Source organism: Saccostrea cucullata, unplaced genomic scaffold (assembly GCF_032062105.1).
Source record: "Saccostrea cucullata isolate Sc308-1 unplaced genomic scaffold, CSIRO_AGI_Scuc_v1 ctg3208, whole genome shotgun sequence".
NCBI lineage: Eukaryota > Metazoa > Mollusca > Bivalvia > Ostreida > Ostreidae > Saccostrea > Saccostrea cuccullata.
This window is the reverse complement of record NW_026919654.1, coordinates 100,371-117,951: the sequence shown is the minus strand read 5'-3', so window position 1 is coordinate 117,951 and position 17,581 is coordinate 100,371. Positions and strand designations below refer to the sequence as shown.

The 17,581-nt window shown below is 31.3% G+C and overlaps 1 protein-coding gene across 1 annotated transcript; it reads left to right on the top strand.

The window, feature by feature from the left end:
* The first annotated feature begins 994 nt into the window (after positions 1–994).
* On the top strand, positions 995–17,048 carry LOC134235521 (uncharacterized). The gene is made up of 5 exons (XM_062717667.1): positions 995–1,194; positions 1,652–1,819; positions 2,938–4,520; positions 5,385–5,527; positions 16,527–17,048. The coding sequence occupies exons 3-5, from the start codon at positions 2,945–2,947 to the stop codon at positions 17,046–17,048; spliced, it is 2,241 nt and encodes a 746-aa protein (XP_062573651.1). The 5' UTR covers positions 995–1,194; positions 1,652–1,819; positions 2,938–2,944.
* Positions 17,049–17,581: the final 533 nt, after the last annotated feature.

The following is a 17,581-nucleotide window of genomic DNA, read 5'->3' as shown; positions in this document are numbered from 1 at the left end:
TGTTAATGTAGAAGGAGATTCAGAAAGAAAAAGATTTGCTTTTCGCTGAAAAAAAAAAACAAAAAAAAAACAACTATTGTTTGTGAAAAAAGTAACTTAAACTATTTTCATTCAAAATTTCACAAAAATGGAAATTAATGGCCATGAGGCAAAAAGCTGTGCAATAGATTTATGTAAGAATGGTTTAAGAAAGGTTGGAGTTGGAACATTATAGAAATTTTACAATTTCTGTATATTTTAGAAATTCATTATATGCAATATTTACAATCAAATTGTTTAAAAAAATAAATACATATCAAGGTATCCATATTATTGCTAATGCATGTATCTTTTGTCCTAAATTACTTATTATAAGCATAATTGATACATGCGACTGAATTTAAGACTGCATGGTTAGATATCTTGTTGTTTTACACAATAAAGACTCATCTGCCATATCAACAGAAATGTGACATTGCTATGATTATAAATTTGGCCTATTAGTATACATACATTTAGTCTAATTGTGTACATAATGTTAATGTATTCCTTAAGCAAGCTCTAAACACTAATAAAAACTTCTTTTTTGGACTCAGAAAAAAATATATCATTTAAATGTATGCATATTGAGACTTCATCATTCATTTAGAACATAGGGTGTGTGCCTTATTTGTGCAGGAATAATGTTCAACGACAATACTGAATAGACTTATATTTGTGAGCAAAAATCGCTGTTGTTTACTTACTTTGGGAAAATTAATGAAAATTTTATTAAATTTCTTACTCTTTGTCATATATAATGCTAAATATATTTTTATTATGAATTATGTAATCAATGGTAAATAACAATTTCTTCAATCTTACATTTAAGGGTAGATCACTCTAACGGCATAAATCCACCCAATAAGTTAAGTTCTTTAGTGTGCAGTGTTTAGAGCATCCTTAAATAGGAATTACCACAAATGCAACTGAGGTGTGTCATATTAATTGCAAATGATATATCTTGCAGATTTATGGATAGTAAAGACTCTGCAAACGAGAAGATAACACAAGTGAAGAGGAGGTCAAGAAGAAGGAGAGATCTGAAACGAAAAAGAAGACAAGAACTGAAGAAACAATCTTCTGTGTCAGAAAACGTAGAGGATCCATCATCATCTGATGATTCTCTAGGAACTTTCGCTGAGAAATACGAAAGAGAAAAGGAACGAAAGAAAGGTGTGATATGCATGTGTGTTGTTTTAATCTATGTCACTAAGTAGAATGAAATATATACATTTTTCACATAGTTTGGCGACCAAAAAAATTTTTAGGTCGCCATTGTGCGACCTAAGAGCAAGTGTGACTTGGAGCACTGTAGATGCACATCTATATTTGATAATTTTCAAATAAAATATTTCTTAAAAAGTGATATGAATTTAATTATCTGATTTTACAAATAGATATATAGAAAACAAAATTACATGTGTGACACTTCAACATGTTCAAATGGCCTCTTCATTGAATGTGGTCCATGAACATATGTAGTACCTTTAAAAAAATGACTGCTTGTAAGAATGACAGAAAGACCAAATAAGTTACCCAGGTAGATCAGTCTACATTTAGACTAGACATGTACATCGTAACATGAAGATGTATTATAAACAAATTTAAATATTTCTTTCCATTTCCACAGTCACAAATCCACAAGTTAGAGATTCCAAAGCAACACCAACTGCTTCATCTTCAACGGCTTTATTTGATGACCCCCTCATGAAAGACTTTACATCTTATATTGTGACAAGGAATAAGTTGAAGAAATTTTGTGGGATGTCGGTTGTCAAGACAGGTGAATAAGGATTTGGTAAGCAAAAATATGTATTTTATTACATCATGCAGACTTAATTTTATTATATACCCAACTGTTTTACCAATCAATTTTACTGTATATTTCATACAATCTTACATGTGACCATGTGATCCAGTTTTTTGGATCAATGCACTCTAAAAATGATAAAGTAATGCAAAGATGTATAATACTTTTATTCTAGCACATCAAAAGGTCCCTGGACAAAATAGCTTGTTACTTAGATGATGAAAGTTATTTAATTGACCGAAAAGTTTCCTTTTTATTATATTTATGCCCCCCCCCCCCCACCTTCGAAGACGCGAGGGCATATTGCTTTGTTGCTGTCTGTTGGTCTGTCAGTCCACTTAGTTTCCATTCATTTTTAATTCGCAACCGTTGCACATACTGAAATGAAATTTGTTATGCAGATATATCACATTAATATCTAGGTAAACTTCTGTTTTGAGTACGATCGCACCATTTTTGACAGAGTTATGCCCCTTAGACTCAGAAAAATTCCAATTATTTGCATTTTCTGTTCATTATCTTTGAAGAATACTGAAATGAAATTTGGTATACAGATTTATCATAAGAATATCTAAGTCAAATTCTGTTTTGGGTAAATATGACCTAGCCTTATTTGACAGAGATTTGCCCCTTTGACTTAGTAAATTTTCTAAGTTAGGCCAAACAAAAAAATATCTTTGTTTACTGTTACATGCTGAAATAAAATAGGGTCGGTAGGTAGGAATTTTTTTTTATTTTATTGAATTTTTTATAACTTCCGGATTTTTACGACGAAAAAAAAGTTTGGGTCGGCGATTAAAATTAGGGTCCGTCGGGTAACCGTAAACAAACATATTTTTTTGTTACGCCTTAGTTTAAATTTCCAATTTTTTGTGGGGGGTGCATGGAAGTGTTTTACAAACAAGTTGAAACAACTCTTGTTGGACAAGAATTAAATCAGAAATAATGTTTAAAAAATATTCAGAATTAAACAAATATTTATCACATCATGACATGTAAATGCTACAGCATGGTATTGTCTTTATAATATTAATAATTTTTACATTTATTTATGAATATTAAGTATTTAATCAAATTAATGAAAGAACCTTATCCTTTGTTTGCAGTCCTATCATGGATCAATACAAGAGAAAAAGAAAATATTGCACAAAATGCAAGGAGGAATTTTCGAACAGATATTTTAAAAGACATTTGTGTAAAGATAGTAATTCTACAAATGTGGAGGAAGCCAGAGATTATGAACAAGTTCATGAACCAATGGCTGAAGAAATGCCATCTACTTCAACAATGCCATCTACTTCGACTGAAAAGGTAATGGAGGCTGATGATACATTTGAATCGGACAATGTTATGGATGAGGTTCCTACAGACTCTGAAAAAGGCACGGACATAGATGACGAAGAACTGGTTGAACTGTTTATGCAGGACAGTGAAGGGGAATCTGAGATGCCAACAGAAACAGATAAAAACCATGAATATATACAAATTATTTTAAAATTATTGTTTAGGTGGCAGGCAGTTTTTTTCATTTCAGATATGGCGTTATCATTCATTATCGTGCTGATCAAATCAATTTTTTATCTTGGATCATTTTCTTCATCATTTATTGCTGCTCTTTACAAAAGCTTTCCATCAACACTGTATCAGGCAAATAGTTCAGTACGATTTGAGAAAGACAATTTCAAGAAATATGTTGTATGTCCAAAATGTTTTTCTTTGTATGATTTTTCTCAGTGTTTACAAATTATTGAGGGTGAAAATGTGTCAAAAAAGTGTAGCAATGTTGTCCAGCCAAATCATAAATTAGCCAATTTCAGAAAACCCTGTGGAGAAATTCTTCTGAAATCTGTCACAGTAAATGGAAAGATGACTTTTGTTGCTAAAAAAACATACTGTTATAAAAGTGTTAAAGACAGTATTCATAGGCTTGTGAAAAAGAGAGGTTTTGAAAACTTGTGTGAAAAGTGGCGTCATCAAATTTTTTCTGAAAATGTGTTAAGTGATGTTTATGATGGAAATGTTTGGAAAGAATTCAATGGTTTGAAGTATAATTTTTTTACAGAACCTAATAATTTTGGACTTATGTTAAATGTTGATTGGTTTCAACCTTTTAAATATTCAAATTACTCAGTAGGTGCCATATATTTGTCAATTTTAAATTTGCCACGAGAAGAAAGATTCAAAAGAAACAACATTATTTTGGTAGGACTAATACCTGACTGTAAAACTGAACCCCCAACAAATACATTTTTACAACCTCTTGTAGAAGAACTGCAGGAAGCATGGGAGGGTTTCCATTTAGATAGTTATATGTCTCCTTCAGATCCTGTTAGGTTTAGGTTGGCACTTCTGTGTGTGGGTTGTGATGTCCCAGCAAGCAGAAAGCTTTGTGGCTTTTTAGGTCATTCTGCTACTATGGGATGTAACAAATGCATGAAGCGATTTGAAGGACTAATTGGTCAGAAAAATTATGGGGGGTTTAATGTGAAGGAATGGGTTGAACGGGATAAAGATTCTCATATGAAGATGGTGAAGGGAATTATGAAGTCAAAAACCAAAACAAAAAGAGAGGAGCTAGAAAAAAAATATGGAGTTAGATATTCTGTACTCTTAGAACTAGAATACTTTGATCCTATTCGTATGACAATCATTGACCCAATGCATAATTTGTTTTTAGGAACAGCAAAACGTATGATGACCCTATGGAAAGATAAAAAAATACTTTTGCCCGATCATTTTGAAAAAGTACAAGATAAGATTTCGGGTGTGTATTGTCCATCAGATATAGGAAAGTTACCCCAAAAATTTGCATCTAGCTATGGTTCATTCAATGCTGACCAGTGGAAAAACTGGACAATAATGTTTTCAGTGTATGCACTCAAAGATCTTCTTCCTGAAGATCATTTTGATTACTGGAGAAAATTTGTTCTTGCATGTAAATTTTTGTGTTCAAGATCATTGACAAAAAACCATGTAAAAGTTGCACATTTATTGTTGATTTCTTTTTGTGAATCTGTTGAAAGAGCATTTAGTGATGAGGTCATTACACCAAATATACATTTACATGCTCATTTGGACAAATGCCTATATGATTTTGGTCCTGTGTATGCATTCTGGTTATTTAGTTTTGAGAGAGAAAATGGAATTTTGGGTGCATTTCCTACAAATAACAGATTTGTTGAACTGCAACTCATGCGAAAATTTTTGAAAACTGTGCATGTTGTTGATATTGACTGTAAAGAAAGTACTGGCCAAGATTTTGGGCCAGAATTTGAAAGAATTGTTTCTATGATTGATAGTAAAGATAGAGGCACACTTGCTGAGATGAATATGTGTCAAAATGTCAATTTGTCAAAAATGTCCTCTAGAAATGTTGAAGTGAGCATGTGTGATTGGACATTAGATGTGATAAATTCTGCTTTTTCTCATTCCTCTTTGAAAAATTGTTTTTTGAATGAAATAGATTTTTCATATTTGAAACATTTTTACAAAGTTTTATATCCAAATGTATTTATTGAAAACATTGATGTGTGTAATACTTTTCGTTCCACAGAAAGTATCAATGTATTTGGAAATATTATTGGAACCAAACGAGGTAGAAGCAATCGATCCTCTATGATAATCGCTCACTGGTATGGCGAGAATGGACAGATATCTTCATTTGAGAACATGGATCTTAAACCTAGGCCTGGACAAGTTGAGAAAATAATTTTGCATAATATTCTCATTGAAGGTAAATCACATGTCCATTGCCTTGCAAGGGTTAAATGGTTTTGCAAAGTGAATGAAACTTTGAGACATTATTTTGGTAAACCAGTTGAAGTTTGGAAGGCCAATATGTATGATATTGAAGGCCCTGCTAGTTTTATTCCCATTCAGAGAATAAAATCCAAATTTGTATATGCGTTTGAGAAATTGCAAGGGATTAATACCATCATTGTTATACCGCGTGAAAGGTTTTTGTAATTAAATTTGCTATGTATAGGAAGACTTTCTTTTATGTACATATTTTTATTAGATTTCTTAGTTTTTAGGCAGAAAAAATATCTTCTTTTTGCCTAATGAGAATGACTTTGTTCATTTTCCATGATTTTTTGAGAACTGCTAGTTTTTTAATTGGTTTTGCATAAATTTTTTTTGGAGCACTATTTTTTCTGTATAAAGCAGAAGCCAGACAATCAAGTCTACATCTTTACAAACACACATTGATCATTAAAGTCCATACACAACAAAAACTTGTGAAGTCGGGCACATACAGTATTTGTGAAGCCGGACACATGAGGCGACATATTTAAAAACACACAGAGATCATTACACTCCATACAAAACAAAAACTTGTGATGTCGGGCACATACAGTATTTGTGAAGCCGGACACATGAGGCGACATATTTAAAAACACACATTGATCATTACACTCCATACAAAATTAAAACTTGTGATGTCGTACACATACAGTATTTGTGAAGCCGGACACATAAGGCGACATTTAAAACATACATTGAACAATGAAGTTAATGCACAATTTTTTTATATCGCAAAATGCAATTCAGGAGGATACAGTAGCATATTATATTTTTATAAATCATTGTTTTTGTTTTTTATTTATGTAGCAAAAGTATTTTATTATGTGAGAGTTTATGAATAATTATTGCCATTGAATTCATTATTTGTAAGAAAATTAGTACATTATCGTGTATTAATTTATTTGAAATTTTATTTTTTGAATAAAAGTATCAATCTTGTGAGTTGTTTTAAAGTTTTCAGGATTGTGAAATGAAATTGTTTAGAAAGAACTTAATTTTCTAAAATCTTAGATTTGCTTGAAATCATGGGTTATTCTTCATAAATAAAATTATTAAATCAAAATTCAACTTTAATTATATGTACCAACTTTAAAAAAGAGGCCAAACAAGATGAAAAAAATTTAATATGGGTAGCATGTATTTCATTTTCTTATGACGAAAGCTAGTTTGCATTCATATTCATATAAAATAGTAGGTAAAACAATTTTCTTGTTAAGACTAACAAGGGTTATCGGGTTAGTGTTACGTACTTGACAGATCATACTTATTGTAAAGTATGCTTTTCTGTCCTTGTTGCATCTATTAGCGGTCATCTTCAAAACTTTACTGCAGATGTAAATGAGCTTAAGGTTTTAAAAATTTAAGTTACCGTTATCTTTACTTTCATTAAAAGATTAATCGAGAAATTTGAAAACCAATTAAAGTTAAACTTTATATACATAAAGCAAGAATGGTCACCTTTGAAACTTTTGTTAGAATTAAAGGAACATAAAGTTCATATTTTATTTAAAGTAAAGCATAAAAGATGATCTTTAATCATTTGTTTTAAGTAAAGAAATTTAAAGGTGATCTTTTAAGGTTTAAGTTAGTGTAAAAGTACTTAAAGATAACCTTTACTTCTTTAATTTAAGTAAAGTTTAGGTAAAGGTAACCTTGATTTTCTGAAAACCTTTAAGCTCATTTACTTCTGCAGTAAATTTTTGTAAAGCTAAATTTTCAAGCAGTGTGTTTATGTGTATGGCTTTCAGAAAAACCAGATTAATATAGTTCCTCTTCCAACATATTACAGCTATCATGAAGCACTGACTGTGAAAATATCTGCAGAATGAAGACAGTTATGTGATGCTTCTGCATAGTCAAACAACACACATATGAACAAAGTACTGGCAACTAGAGAATTAGTATTATTTCCGAGTGATTCTGAGCTAGTAATTTCCCAAAAGCGTTTTGTTTGACTACCATAAAACTTTCAGGTCTGAGAAAACAACAAATATCTAGGTATTTAATTTTTTTAGAATGATGACACGACGTTCGATCCTGATGTTTAAAGTCTTAAACTTTTTTTGCCAAGTATATTTTTAGTTTACACATACAAAGCTTAATTAAAATTCAAATCAAAAAGTTGGGGTCAATACGCTTCTTTTGGCGCTACAGTACATTAAATATGACCTTCTTGCACTGAAATTTGTGTCTTAATTAAATATTTGACGTTTTCCCTCAAATATTTTTATCCAATTAAAGCATGAAACAAAATGAACTCTAAGTTTGTTTTTAAAAAGACACTTAAAAATTGTGACTAAGAAAAAATTTCAAATTGCTTTGCATAATCAATTATTTGACCTTTCTGCACTAGTAAAAAGTGATTTTTCTGGCATTGAAAATTTGATAAGCAAGAAAAGTATTTTAAAGTCTTAAACTTTTTCTGATTTTAAGCAAATAGGTCAAATTTATCTTGAAAATTAAGAATAGAATATCAAAAGTGGGGGTATATGATGAAAATTTTTAGATAATACTAAAAAAGTGTCAATTTTACGCTAAAATTGGCTCACTTTTTTGCCAGATTTTCAGAATATATTAACTATATTTGTCAAACTTTGTTGTAAGAATTCATAAAAAATAACTCAAAAGATATTTCAGAACCAGCATAACACATTTCACTGCAAAAAACAACTTTGTGTGCAACTAGGATGGAGAAATAGGAATCCGAAATTAACAGTACAGTTATAGTTCAAAATGGAAAAACTGGTCATTTTCGTCTAAAAAACCTTCCGCCACAAAATATAGTCCCTAGCTTAATTCTACTTGAATGGAATTTAATCGCAGTTTTTTTCATTGGATATAGTTAAATTTGCACTGTAGAATTCAGTTTTATCGTTAAAACCTAAAAATGATGCTTTTTATAAATAAAGGACCTGCGCGAAATACGCTCAAAATATCAGGATCGAACGTCCTTAAGTCCGGGGATTTTTGTGATTAAGTGGTACTTAAAGGCTCAATTTTCTGGGTTTTTTTTCACAGATATTTAACAGATATGTAATATTTTCAGCATTTATATGCCAATACATGCAGAGGTTTACGCAGCTAGGTTAAGGACACTAAAGAAAATATGCCTTAAAATATTCCGAGAAAATCAATATAATTTCATTATTAGTATGAGTTTAAATTTAATGGTAATTGTACTAATGCATATGTATATATGGGGTCTCAACCGAGTTCGGCCAAAGCGACTTTACGTACATCAACTGTATGTCACGTGACATGTTAAAAATGAGAAAAAAATATGTATGGATACAAAGATCATAAAAGTTCAGCGATATACAAATGATTTTTCACCAAGAAATTGATTGCATATTCTTTAAGACAAATTTCTTAACCGGAAAAGTGCTAGGAGCAACTTCCCCACCAACGGGAATTATATAAAATGTAGCCGTCTGTATTGAAAAACCTCGTGTATTTACACTACACGTCTATGCATTGAAATAATGTAAAATTAAAGGGGAAAATCAAGAGCACACAACTTGCTCCCAGCACTTTTCGAAATAGTAGAGACAAAAGCTACATTTGTACAAAATATCATTATTTATAGTTAAGCTAATATCGTTGAGTTTTTGAGATTTTCGAAGGTGTGTGCCTGTGGTTGTAGTACGTTTATGTATAAATATGCATGACTGCGGCTCTATTAGAGACCTATTCGTTATCAATTTAATAGGACTGTTAAAAGTTACAAATGCATTTAAAAATATGACTCAATTTTAGTTAGATCACGCTTATTTAGTTTTAAATTTCACATTTACAAGTTGCAATTATAGCTTGATCTGCGTCTCAAGTGCAGAGAAACAGCGTGTCAACTAGTCTTGGACGTCATATATGTCAGTACAGCGAGATCAAGTTGGAATTAATTTACATTAAAATAGTTTTGTAATAATAAGATTAGTTACACATATAAGGGAAATCACAGTATGTAAAAGTTAATGAAAAAAAAATAATTTATTTGCCGATAGTCATTTGTGCAGTTTCACCTTTTTGTCATAATCGATTTGCATAGACTGATCTACCAAACCTAGCTGCGTATCATATTCCCCAAAATGCCGAACGCTGACGAACAATTATATTTCTATGTACAGTCGTATAGAAAATTTCAAAATATATTTCTAGCACATTTTGTCTAAATTGTATACATGTATATTTTGTTAAAACACACTAATACACTGCATAAGATGTGCAGAATACTAAGGTTCCTCAACTTAATTTTGGAAATTAGGGCTGGTCCCTAAGAATGTTTCTGGTCCCAAGAATTTGTTATCTAATCTATGAGGAGTTGAAACTGTTTTCACAAAACTCAAAATCTATTGTGAAAGTTACCGGTAATACGTTAAGGAAGAAAAGTTGTTCAAAAGACAAATGACAGAAAGTAACTTTCTATAATCATCAAATCTTGTCACTTCCAATGAAACAAGAAGTAGGCCAAAATGGCTGATATTCAAAAACTTTAGTAAGAAACTGAAATGTTAATTTACAAAGGATATACTGTCTCCATTCTTTAATTTCATCGCTTTAGGCTACTCTTGGTCAAACCGTAAGTAGTTGCATTTGACATATTTCTGCAGATAACTACTTAATTTTAGAATATAATTTCCATTACAAGCTTTCCGCACTTCCGGTCAAATTGGATGCATAAATTTATTTTCATGCTTATCAGCTTATATTTCAATGATAAAATCTTAGTAGACAGACAAACATCACTTTCCGTCCAATGGTCTTCTTCGGAAAGGAAAAAAATGCCTGTCCATCTTCCAGCAAGTGAGACTTAAAGTCGGGCGGAAGACCTACTCGTTGCTTTGCAACGAGCTTTGCTCTAGTTAGGGTCTTCCGTCTTCAGCGGAAGACCCTTCTATTATTCTTCGGTTTCTTTTTTACCTTTATTATTATTATTATGTCGCCCCGAACGAAGTCGGGGACGACATATTGATATTGTACGCATGTTTTTTTTTTATCCAGGCTGTTTCTCGGAGATGGCTGGGGCAATCTTCCTGAAACTTTCCTCAAAGGACGATCACTGGTTGTAGTTGTGCAGTGAGGTCGTTCAGTACCAATATGTCTACCGTTGTCATGGAAACCTGTAAAAAGCGACGAATTTTGTCCGCGAGTGTTCTCTCTGGTCCCTTTAACGTTCGTCATGAAACTTTTTTTATTCTATTGTTTAGTAATTGTAGTTTTGCAACTCGCATTTAAAATCTTCAAATAATCGATTATTGTCATGGAAACCAGGGGAAAATGAAAATTCTTTAACTTCGATTTTTTCAGTAACTTCTCTAGCTTTCGTTTTTAAACTTTTTAGGATAATTCTTTGCAATGTGTCAAAGTGATTTCTATTTTCAAAAAATGTGTAATATGACACTTAGAGTTGCCATAGAAACGAAACAGAAAATCATTTTCCAACTTTTTCCTCCGACGTTCTATTTATTGAACACATTTATATGAGAATTATTGTTTTGTAAGTCAATCAACAAAATTAATACAAATATTTGTTATTTCTTATAAAATTAGTAAGAATGGTTAAAAACGTAAAAAAAAATATATGTCGTCATTTTTTCCTAGTTACCATTTTTGTATATTACTATACAATGGGGATGGAAAGATAACTCTTACTTATAAACGAGCAAAGAAATTTCTAGATGAAGTGAAAGAGTATCAATGACGTCAGAGACGTCTACACTTATAGAAAAATTACAGACGTCTATATACTCTCCACATAAAAATATTTTAATGTTTCATTATCTCTCTTTTCTTCTACAATCACATGTTAGTTACCTAACTCAGTGTATAAGCTTCGCTTTATTCCGGAAATAATTTGGATTTTACAATCTTGCGCACTTTTCGCACTAAATCACATCGGTGACGGTGCGCGGTTTTCAACTACACCTACAGAAGACAGACGTAAGTACTAAATAGACGTAGATGTATATTTATTATTTTATAATTCCTATATATGAAGAATTAAGAAATAAAATATGGACAGAGAATAAAGCAAATTTCCAATGAAAGTTTACAGGTAATGAGGTATTTGTGTATTATACATGTAATGTTTCAGACTTTATCCAGGGAACTTTATACACCTGGATTCGTATGCATAAAAATTCTTAAGTCCTTAAGCATATACTTAAGTACTGTTTTTCTGCTTAGCAGATTGAAATTTTACTTAGCATATTGCTTAATTTGTTGCATAAAACTTCTCAACTCCTAAGTATATGCTCAGCATATGCTTAAAGTTAAGCATGGTCTATACCTGTCTTAAGTTCTTAAGCATAATGCCTAAGATATTTAAAAAAAAAGGAATTAGCACAAAAATAATTTTACAAAATGAAAGAAAAGTATGAACAGTAATGAAATCAATGGAATAATTAAATTACAATTTTAGTGTCTTTACAAATGCTAGCAATTTTGTATCTTAACAGTTTAAAATAAGACGTCATTTCATTGTTACGTAGTTTGTTATGTCTAGTACTTGTGACAATGCAGTGTATTCGGAAGAACCCTTTTCGAGTTTACCAGTGCAATGAACATCTAGATCTTGTTCACTTGTTTCGGAAATACTTTTTTTTTAGCCTTGTCATAGTATAATTAGTAAATATCCAATGGTTAAAAATATTTCTGAAACAAGTGATCTAGTTAGGTTAAATTATTTTTTTTTATTTCATACCAACACAATTTACATGTATTCAGTATCCCATATGATATTACACATATTGGTAATATATACAATCATTCAGTTGACACGTAGAAAAAGATGTCAATAATGTCTAAAAATTTAAAAAGCTCAAAACTACTAAGTAATGAAAGAGAGAAAAAGAGAGAGAGAGAATCAATGAATGTAATAAGAAAAAAGCGTTTAATAATATTACACATAAGGTTATATACATAAATTTGAAACGAAACTTAAATCCATCGTAGAAAGAAGAGTACATACACCTTATCCTTCTAATCTCTAAAAAATAATTTCAAATCAATTTCATTTGCTCTTTTTCTCTCAATTGCACCACCTTTAATCTACATCCTCCACAGTTTATTTATTCTCTCCCTCTCTCTTTTCTTTAAATTGTCTGAGTAAACGGTACCTAAAATCATAACCATGTCATCAATATCAAACAAATTTTTTTGCTCAAATAAATCATAAAATATTTAGAGTTATACCTTAACAGGAAGGAGAGTCAGTGGATTAATATTTTATTTTTCAAAATATTATTTCTTTGCTTCTTCATCATGTCATGTGTTTGTTTACATTGAAATGAAAGCGAAAGTGACTTTATTGACATGGCAACAGTGTACTTAAGCTTATTGCGATATGCTTAGCTAAGAATGGCTAAGTATGTTCCTTAGAATTTTTATGCAATGGAAATTAAGCATATTACTCAGCTAAGAATAAACTTAAGACATTTAAGCATATACTTAAGAAAATTCTTAGAATTTTTATGCATACGAATCCTGTACTTTTGTGTCCAAGTGCTGAAGTGGGTCAATTGTCTCGGAGACACGTTTATTAGGTGTAAGAAGAAGGTATGGTTTTAGCTTTATTGCGCCCTAAAAATGTAATGACATAAAAAAAAATTGAAACTGGCTTAAATATTAGTTAAATAAATGACTGATAAATCAGGAAAAAACATGGCTCGAAGGATTACCATTCTGCAAATATGACGTCATTAATGTATAGCATTTCTCTGAAAAAGCCTCAAAATGGCCCATTTCAAGGATGATTTTCCTTTAGAAAATAGTGTTCACAACCGTCACCCACATAATTTTTTAGCTCTACTGGTCAGAGACCAGAAGAGCTTATGCGATAGTAATGCGTCCGTCGTCCGTCCGTCTGTCTGTCTGTCTGTCCGTCTGTAAACAATTTTTCAAAATGCTACTCCTCCTACAGTTTTGGTCTGATTTCAGTATAACTTGGCACACAAGTAGACTTTACTAAGATACATAATTCTGTGTATCGGTTTTTGATTTCGATGAACGGTGTTGCCGTGGTTACTAAAAATAGAAATTTCTGTGGAATTCTTTCAAAATGCAAAATGCTACTTCTCCTATAGTTTTGGTCTGATTTCAATATAACTTGGCACACAAGTAGACTACACGTAGATACATAATTCTGTGTATCGGTTTTTTATTTCGATGAACGGTGTTGCTGTTGTTACTAAAAATAGAAATTTCTGTGAAATTCTTTCAAAATGCTACTTCTCCTATAGTTTTGGTCTGATTTCAATATAACTTGGCACACAAGTAGACTACACTAAGATACATAATTCTGTGTATCAGTTTTTGATTTCGATGAACGGTGTTGCTGTGGTAAAATAGAAATTTCTGTGAAATTCTTTCAAAATGCTACTCCTCCTACAGTTTTGGTCTGATTTCAATATAACTTGGCACACAAGTAGACTACACGTAGATACATAATTAGGGCCCCGCAAGGATTTGCGGGTGCCCTATAGTAATCACTCTGTCTGTCCGTCCGTCCGTCCGTCTGTCTGTCTGTCTGTCTGTCTATCCGTCTGTCACTCTTCCGTCCACAAATTTTCTGTTTTTTCTAATAACTTTTTTTGTGGTTGCCCAATCAAGTTTAAATTTGGTATGGTAGTTTAATAGGCAGAAAGACATATTTTGATGCTAAGTTTGATTCTGTATGTCTTCGAGTTTGGAGCTGGGGTGGTGGGGTAGATTCCTAAACTATGCATAAGAATGAACGGGCAACTTTTTTTATGGTTGCCCAATTAAGATCAAATTTGGTATGGTAGTTCAGTAGGCAAAAATACATATTTTGATGCTAAGTTTGGTTCTCTATGTCCCTTGGTTTGGAGCTGGGGTGGTGGGGTAGATTCCTTAACTTTATATAAGAATGCATTGGCAAAGAGAGATAACTGCTGAAGATGTTCCCATTCAGTAAACTGAATGCTACTAGGAGTCCCATGAGATTAATTAGCTTTCCTCCTGAAGAAATTCCAGAGCATTATCTTTATCTGTCACTTTGAGATTAATTACCACCTCTGTCTGCAAATGAAGTTTGTTTTGAAGTTAAATCAATTTGGAATTCTATGAAATACTCTGATATGTGGATTTAAATATAAATTTTTATTATTTATTTTTGTTTGATAGTTATGATTTCATTGAATCCTAAAAAAAGAAATAGATTAAAGAAGATTTTTTGATTTACCAGGGTACTTTTTTTTTCACTTTTTTCCTTTTTTTTTAAATATATTAATTCAAGAATGTTTTTAATTTTTAATGTAGTTGTATAAAAACTCCGTTCTATCATTAATACTGAAAAAAGTCCTTATTGTAACTTTAGAAGAAAATGATGAGAGAGGTACAATTAATCCCTTGGGATTAATTATCTAGCCTGCTGCAGAAAATTTAGTAGGCTTCTCTTTATCTGTCACTTTAAGATTAATGAAAACCTTTGTCTGCAACTGCTGTTTGTTTGAAGTTAAGGTCAAGCCTTCATGATATTTGCATTCATTGAAGGCTGGCATTTTATATAACACAAGATTCATAATTGTTTAAATATAAATTCAATGTTAAGTTGTTCTTTACTGCCTAATGTAAATACAAGAATATTATTTTCAGGTTTTTGAATATTCAGGAATTATGTTGAAATTTTAAGAATACAGTTGCTGTTGCTTTTTCTTTGTACATTTATTAATCATTCTGTAAGCTGCACCCTTTTAATTCTACCCCATGGCGGGGCCCTTGCTGACTGGTCAGTTTTCTAGTTCTGTATATCAGTTTTTCACTTCAATGAATGGTGTTGCCATGGTTACTAAAAATAGAAATTTCTGTTAAATATTCTTAAAATGCTACTCCAAATACAGTTTTAGTCTGATTATAATATAATGTGGCATGCAAGTAGACTACACTTAGAACATAAAGAGACTTAATCAAGGATCATTATTCCATTTATTGCTGTTGAAAAGTTTCAATATCCAACTGCGTAAGTACTTTTCTCTTCCTCTGCTATAAGTACAAACCAGTAGAGCTTCAGTCTCGACAGAGACTTCTGGTTTATATTTACATTTGCCAATGTCTTTCCTTATATGACAATACTAAAAATATGAAATTCAATTTTCGATGACATGCAGTCGGTCACATGATCAGACTTTCTTGCGTATGGAAAACAAACTGCACGTGCAATTTTGAAAGTTCCGACTGTGACGTCACATAACGCCATAGCAATGTTACGTTGCTGTTCAAAATCTAAGTCTAAATAATGCCTAATTTGTTTATAAAATGAATGAAAACGTAAAATATAAATATAAGAAATAAAATATGATTTTTAAAATTTCATTGGGGTATGACATGAAGTCGGTACGTGATCAAATCTACTATAACGCCCTTCGGCGTTATAGAATTTGATCACGTGACCGACTTCATGTCCTACTCCAATGCAAATCTAAAAATGATATCTTATTTCATAACATTTTTTTTTGGAAAATTCAATAACAAATCACGTGTCAAGATCTTTGTGGGCGATGCCTGTTGTCAATGTTATCTGAAGGAAAATTCCATTGAAAATTGGTGTCTTCTGCATCTTTTGAAGAAAATATGGGAAAAGCACTTATGTTTATGACGTCATCATTAGCAATTAAAAATACATGTGAGAAAAGTGACTTGTATGATTTTTCTTTTAAAAGCATGAATTTTCAACTTTTACATCAGTTACAAAAATCATATTCTAGAAAATCGCAGGGCAAAATTTGTATAGAAACTATACATACCTTCTTCTTTATGTCTCTGGTCATCTAAGCGGAGGATCATAGAAGCAATAATTCATGATAAGTCACTTGACATAGATTTTACTGAATGGCTATATTGTGCTAAATACATTTTTATTTTTGTATTAATTTAGATGTCACACAATGAATTCAAAATTCCAACGATGCCAGTACAGTGCCAACTACAAAAAATTGTAGTGGCTCTTCACAGATGTAGACATAACATGAACAAAAGTGCTCTTGCGATACAAATCTGGGAAAACGCTGACCAAAAAAAGGAAATCAAAGAAGAAACAGTAGAGCTTCAGAGACTCATTGAAATTGAATTAAACTCCATAATCAATCTAGCAAGTAATGCAAAAGCAGAATCTTCAATTGTACACAACAAACTCAGAGAATTACAAAGCAAAGTTGCTCATCTTGAAGAAGAAATAAAAGACAAACACAAACAATGCGAATTTCTACAGCAGCAAGTTGATGAACTCAACTTTAAAGACATTGAAGCAGAGATGATTTCAGCGCCCAAACAGCAATTGCAATCCAAATCTGATCAAAAAAATGAAGTCAACTTCAAAGAAATTGAAGAAGAGATGGTTTCAGAACCAAATGAACAGTTGCAATCCAAAACTGATGATAAAAATTTGAAGGAGTTTTAAATTCATGCAGGGGAACTGTGGGATATAACTTTGCGTTTGATATAAGAATGCAGTTGCATTGATAACAGTTTCATTTTGACCAAAATGCTTATTTTTCTGAACTTATCTTCGAAGATATTGAAGATTTTCAAAGATATTAAAGAAATTTGTTTTGTAATTTTATGACATCCAATTTTGTGAAGTCTTTTGAGCAATTAAAGTTTGCAATAAAATTAAGGTGGTGTACGTGTAATATTAAAGTGCAGATATTTACATTTTTTTTTTTACAATTATACATGTATGTATAGATAGAAATGACCATTTTCTCAACACTAAAATAGATATCATATATTTTATTAAATGAAATATATAATAGACACTTAAAAAGCAATATGAGCTGCATGTTTGAGAATTTTATTTTGCTGTGAAATTGTGTTATTGTCATTAATGTGTATGTAGCCTAAATATTTATGATAAAAAATACAAAATAAAGTTTAAAAATGATTCAGGAGAAATATTTCTGTACAACCAAATATACAGTATTATATAAGAAA